Genomic DNA, 6,870 nt, shown 5'->3' on the forward strand with positions numbered 1-6,870 from the left:
GATGAAGCTCTAGGTTATGGCGATGGAAGTTTTGATTCGGCTCCTGGAATAGTAACAGTCGCTGTCTTCCCTAAAAATAGCGCCCGTCGTATGTATTATTCTCTTTATTTCACTGTACTTTGTGGTTCTTGTAGGGAATATTTCATTTAAATCGTTTTTCTTTTTGCAGTGATTCAGGCTGGCGAAGAGTCTGAGCTACTTGCTGGGCTAAAAAATGATGGTAATCCAATTTGATTTGTTTAACTTTCAATCTGTGTCCCTTTTTTGTATAATGGCCTTATTACTGTGCGCTGGGCTCGCAATCTGTTAACTGTTATGAAATTGCAGCTGAGTCAAGTGTGAATGTTATCGCAATCACGGCCAGTGTTCGCCTCTCTTATGATCATCGCTACACAATCCAAAATATCACCGCTCAGGTATTTCCAGCTATTTTTATAGATCTAACGTGTAAGTGTGTAACTGCGGTTAGGAACTAGAGATATACTTGGAAGAGTTTGTGTTGAATTCTTAGTTAGTTTTACTTGCTATGTTCTAGTAAATCGTTTTTATAATTCCCATTCTTTCTTGTTCGTGTTTTGTCTATGACAGTGAACCTTTCTTTTGAATTTACATATACATTTTGTTAACCCTTCCCCACATGGTCTCCTCGTTTGATATGGAATCGAGTTTTCTTATTCAGGTTTATATTTTGTTTATTTGTAGACATTTACCAATGCAACTGTGCCAGCTTCAGCTCAGGCTACTTTCCCATTCATCTTTACACTCAGCAAATTTTTCCAAGTAAGCATTTTTTGCTGTTGAATCCTAGTTATCATTATCAGGTCATGCTTTGTATCGTGAATGAGCTAACCATATTAACTATTCTTCGTGAAGGCTGGAACTTTTGATCTGGTGGGAACCGTTTATTACGAGATTGACCAGCAGCCATACCAAAGTACATTCTACAATGGAACTATTGAGGTTGTGGAGGCAGGAGGCTCCCTAAGCATTGAGTCAGTTTTTCTGGTCGCCCTTGGGATTGGTCTTCTAGCTCTCCTCTTTACATGGATTAAAAATGAGATAAAGAACTTCTCTAAGGTAAAGAGAGCTGATTTTCCTTCCCTCTAATTATTCTCTTTCGATTTCTAACGTAAACAATTCCTTTTACACAGAAAACCAAGAGGCCTTCGAAGGTGGAAACTGGAACTAGCACTACAGATTCCTCTCAGGATGAGTGGCTTCAGGTGCGTTGTTTATTTATTATCATCACATGACATTGTTGTTATTTCATAATATAGAATCTGTTAAATATTTAGTTATTATTAAGGCTCTGCTGGTCAGATTTCTTAAATATATTTCATGAACTGAAATTACTTTGCTTTTGCGCTATCAGGGAACTGCTTTTGCTCAATCTCAGTCTGGGAAACAATCAAAGAAGAAGAAGTAAATTGGTCACTTTCTCTAATGTTCAGCTGCAAGCAGAACCTTGTAACTCTAAGCATATGAGATGTCAAGAGAGGCCTATAAGAGAAATGGTAGTTGTTAAGACTTAGAATGGGGCGAACCTCGCTTCTCTTATTGTAGCATGTGAGAATTTTGTTTTACGGTTTCGTTAAATTTACTTGTGAAGAACTCTAATTTGAGGTAGGAATGAAATACTGTAAAAGAGTTTTTCTTATCACATGCTCACTCATCTTTTACTTTTTCCGTATCACAATACATTCATCCAAATGAACATTTCAATTGGACGAGTCTGACGATGCAAACATCATGCTAATTTTAGAAGTGGGATTGGGTCAAGATATTCTTTTCCTGTTTGAGCTAGAAGTCTTGATTAGGCTAAAATTGGTTTTAGTTCAATTGAAATTCATGAATTTGATTACAAGATCGGTGAAGTTAATTCGATTTGGGTTGACTATGGCATTCATTGGTTTCTAATATTGTTTGTTGGGAAATCTCTCGTGTTGTCCTTATAGTCAACAAATTTCCACGTGAGGTTTCATTCGCAGTGTACTGTAGTTAGTTGTAAGTTTCATTTGTATTAAATTATCGTATAAGTAGCTTCAGAATCCAACCGAGTGATGCGTTGTATTTTTGGCAGATCTAAAGATGTGATTAAATGAAACAAAAGATCTTAAGATGCGTTCGTTGTGTGACTAAAGCAAGACGGTTAAAAGACGTGTCTTTTATCATTTTTAATAAAAAATACAAAATGTGATCCAACACAAAACAATCATACCGTAAGTAAATCAAAATTCTGAAACTTATCCTGGTTAACGTTTTAATGAACTAAAAATTCACACAAGTTTCGCACATAGTTAGTTATGGTGGATACAAATAGTGGCCTAGTAATCCCACATTTGATTCGAATAGTCCAGGTTTACCGGTTGAGGGATAATAGGGATTGCGATGAAACGGATCGGATATTCTTTTGATTTGATCGATCTGAATCTGATTCGGAAAAAATTTCAGACACTGTTTTCCGATTCGATATACAAATATTCACAACCAGTATCCGAATCCGATCGGCATAAAAAATTTAAAATCCAATCAAACCATTTAATTATAATTCTTATGAAATGACAAATATCCACGAATACTTTTATTTTCAAGACTTGTTTAATTATTTATTTTATTTTATTTTAGATGTATATTGAGCAATCAATCGGATCGGATCTAAATTGCCATCCGTAACTGATGATCAGCTTAATTGGACAAAGTAGCTAGTCATTCGCTCAGTCGAGACATTCCTGACAATAGATAAAGAATTCAGAGTTGTTCAAAGTCGATTAGTGGTAGTAATTAAAAGTTGTGCTTGTGCACAAACAAAGGTAATTTTGGGAGTGGTTGTTGGAAGCAAATGAAAGGAAATGATTTGTATGTATTAAATTAAACACCTCCAATTCGGTTTAAGAATCTTAAATGCTACCAACTGTCAGTCATTTGTGGACTCCAATTCAACGTGCCAATTGGATATTTTTCTCTAATAACTCTTCTTCTTCCCTCTCTAATTTATGATTTTTATTTTTTAATTAAATATTTATCTATCTGTCCAAATTAACGTCGACGTATATCTTCCACCCCACGTTCGTGTCATTTTCTTTTGCCCTATCGTATGATCTTCTATCCTCTAAAATAGTGATTACCATTAAGCGAGGGGTGACTCGCATATCTTAGGTAGGAAGTTTTTATCTAAAAAATTTTCGTAAGGAGGTGCTGCAATCAAACGCATCGTGTATTTGACTAAAATGCCCTCTCATTAATGATTGGATTGTGATGAAGTGGGAATGACGGTGAATAACCATGAGAGATTGAGAGGGTAAAGTTGGAAAAATTATAAGTGATTTCTTATGGCTTTTAAATGACAAGACTTTCCTGTCGTAGTTGATAGTATATATCAACACAACTGATTTAATTACTATTGAATTGTGTTGTTAAAAATGAATGTGTGTGATTCCTCCTTTCAATCATCGAACATTCTAAATTAAGTAATCAACAACTACATACAAATTTGGTTCTCTCAATTATGTTAAGTATGTCACTTTAATGTGACTAAGTGCTTTCTCTTGTCCATCAATATGATCGTACTATACCATGTATTGTATGCTTTCGTTATGACACTACAAATACGTACAAGCATTTGTTTGCATTAAACTCAGTAAATTTTTTGCATCGATGTGGTCTCGATTCATGCTATCGACGGAGAAGATTCTTGCGCGATGAGTAGATTCTAGCATGCATATCATCGGATATTATTTATCAAATCGTATTCTTCCATGATCAATTAAGAATGGAAATAGAATTTCGACCTGTATCGTAAACGATGGCGTGTTAGGAAACATGCTTTCGAGATTTTTTTCTTATCATCTCGGTTTCATAAAACGTCATTCACTTTGCAAGACCAGAATTCTATTGTAAGAAAGTTGATATGGAATCAAATGTCATATTAAATATGGAAAAAATGTGGGGGGTGAATTTTCCTTGTTAGAAGTGTCCCACAAATTTCAAAAATCTAACCAGAGATTCTAATAAGATCTTTGCTATGTATACGTCAATACGAAATGGTATGGAGATCGAATTCAGGATGAGTGGTTTAAGAAGTCGTACTACTAGAAATATCGCAATCAATATACCTCAAAATAGGAAAATACTACGATCTTCTCCCTTCGCTACATTCTTGTTCTGTTATAACGATCCTCTCCCGAGGAAATAAATATCGAATCATTAGGTAATACAAAAGCTTTCGTAGCTCCTCGTGACACCCATACTAGCAAATTTTGTTACTCAACCATTTTTGCCACTTTTGTTAAAAGCAGTATGTATTTATGGTTGGATGGATAGTAGGTAGGCTTGATAATGTTTACAGTTGAAAAAAATAAAATAGAAGCCATTGTTTATGGCAATCCCCAGCTTCATTTTCAATGTGGCCCCTAAACTCATGTGAAGCAATTTACTACAATGTCGGTCGATCCTGACAAAATCTGTATATATAATCAGTGCTCAGACCTGCAAAAATTCAAAACACACACAGCTCTTAGAAGCTTATTTGTCATTGGCACTTCCCCCAATGTGGATACTCTCCATTAGACAGGGAGCACTTTTGTGCTTCCTAGGATTCTTACTCTCTGCAGCAAACTTCTCCCATGCCGAAGAGAATTTAGTCGAAGTTGTCGGTGTCGGAGAGTCGGTAGATTTCTCCACAAGTAACATTAAGAGCAGCCAAATTTACTCAGGTAAGCAAATCTTTAATCACTATAGATTCCTAGCTAGGAAATGTAAATGCATGTTACATTTCCTAGGATATGCTTAATTTCCTAGGATTTATTCATTTTTCTTGTAGGAATTCGCGTAAGTATTGACTGCAAGACGGAGAATGGAAAGTTTGTGAGAAGAGGAGAAGGGGAGCTGAACGAAGAAGGGAAATTCAAGGTGTCAATTCCTAATGATGTGATTGCCAAGGAAAAGTGTTATGCTCAGCTTCACAGTGCCTCTGGCAAACCGTGTCCGGCACGCGATGGACTAGAGAGTAACAAGATCATTGTCACCAAGGATAAAAAAAATACTTTTGGATTGACAGGGAGTCTAAAATTCTCGCCAGAGATTTGTGCATCTGAATTCTTCTGGAAACACAAATACTCATACCCACCATTGCCAAAATTTCCCCCATTCCCCAAGTACTCACACGCACCATTGCCCAAATTACCCCCATTCCCAAAGTACACACACCCTAAATTTCACTTTCCTCCATGGAAGAAGAGTTTCCCTCATTTGCCCCCTAAAGTCTTTCCACCAATTTACGTGAAGCCTCCACCAACTCCTGTCAAGGAGGAGCCACCAACTCCGGTCTACACGCCACCAACACCAGTCTACAAGCCTCCTACTCCGGTGTACAAGCCACCAACACCAGTCTACAAGCCTCCTACTCCTGTGTACAAGCCACCAACACCAGTCTACAAACCACCAACGCCGGTCTACAAACCTCCTACTCCGGTCTACAAGCCACCAACTCCGGTCTACCACAAGCCACCGACTCCGGTCTACAAACCACCAACTCCAGTCTACAAGCCACCAACGCCAGTCTACAAGCCCCCAACTCCGGTCTACAAGCCACCGACTCCGGTCTACACGCCAAAGCCAAAGACCCCATGTCCACCAAAGGTATATAAACATTTACCTCCAATCCCCCATATTCCAATCCACAAGCCTCTACCACCAATCCCGAAAATCACACTTCCTCCATACCATAAGTCTCTACCTCCAATCCCGAAAATAACAATCCCTCCATACCATAAGTCACTACCTCCAATCCCGAAAATAACAATCCCTCCATACCATAAGTCACTACCTCCAATCCCGAAAATAACAATCCCTCCATTCCCGAAAAAGCCATATACGCCATTGCCTAAGCTTCCACCATTCCCAAAGATCCCTCCATTCCACCACAAACACCCTAAGTATGGAAAATGGCCACCAATGCCACCATTTGCTCCTATTCATAATTAATTAATTAGTTCATTTTCTCTATATAACATAATATATTTTGCAAATTTATTATTATAGTCTTTATTGTGTTATAATAATGCAAAGGATATTTATTATTTGTAATTCATTATATTATTATTACTTTTTTGCTTAAGGTGAATTATTTGTGTGTGAGGGAATTCCAAAAACTGTTGTATATGTATTTATATTTCGAGTACTACAATAACAATGCAATATTCTTAATTATTTCTACTCAATGAACATGAATTCCTTCATTATTTTCCATGCTTATTGATTACTTTCCTTTGATTTAAGTCTACGATGAGAAATTCTTACTAGAAATTTTTTAATACGACATCATTTAGATATATATATATATCATTTATTGATATTAATTTGTACAAAAAATTTATCCAATCATTAGAAAGATAGATTTTAATCATGCATGCACACGTGTGCCGAAAGATATGATTTGAATGTTTAAAGGTAGAAAATTTCTACCCAAAAATTTTTCATGCGGTAAATTGCCCGAGCCCGAATATGAAAGATATGCTAGCCAGTGGTAGTATATAAAATAAATCGAAGAGACGATATTGCTTTTGTAGGATAGCAAAATTTGGCTTTTAACTTGCTTTGATTTAACACCAAACTTAGTGCGACTTCAAGATAACATTCCCGTGAGTTCGTGATAGATCAAAATTCAAAAGAAAGTCGTGAGTCACGAACCTATATATGTATGTATTCTTATGCAAAAGTAATCTCATGTGATATATATTCCGTCCCTAATTAACTATCATTTTAATAGGAAAAATGACAATTAATTAAGGATGGAGGTAGTATTTTGTAACAAATTTCGAACTATTTAATTATACTTCTAATCTTTTACATTGTTCTTCAGTTTGCACTAGT

General features: G+C 36.3%; 1 protein-coding gene across 1 annotated transcript; it reads left to right on the forward strand.

Annotated features, from left to right (window-relative positions):
* Positions 1-3: 3 nt before the first annotated feature.
* LOC139882651 (translocon-associated protein subunit alpha-like) lies at positions 4-1,426 on the forward strand (the record flags this gene model as incomplete). The annotated part of the gene is made up of 7 exons (XM_071866933.1): positions 4-88; positions 170-220; positions 328-416; positions 703-780; positions 874-1,077; positions 1,152-1,223; positions 1,373-1,426. Coding segments are annotated over 7 exons (633 nt in total), but the record flags the coding sequence as incomplete, so codon positions are not given.
* Positions 1,427-6,870: the final 5,444 nt, after the last annotated feature.

This window comes from Rutidosis leptorrhynchoides, unplaced genomic scaffold (assembly GCF_046630445.1).
Source record: "Rutidosis leptorrhynchoides isolate AG116_Rl617_1_P2 unplaced genomic scaffold, CSIRO_AGI_Rlap_v1 contig297, whole genome shotgun sequence".
Taxonomy (NCBI): Eukaryota; Viridiplantae; Streptophyta; class Magnoliopsida; order Asterales; family Asteraceae; genus Rutidosis; species Rutidosis leptorrhynchoides.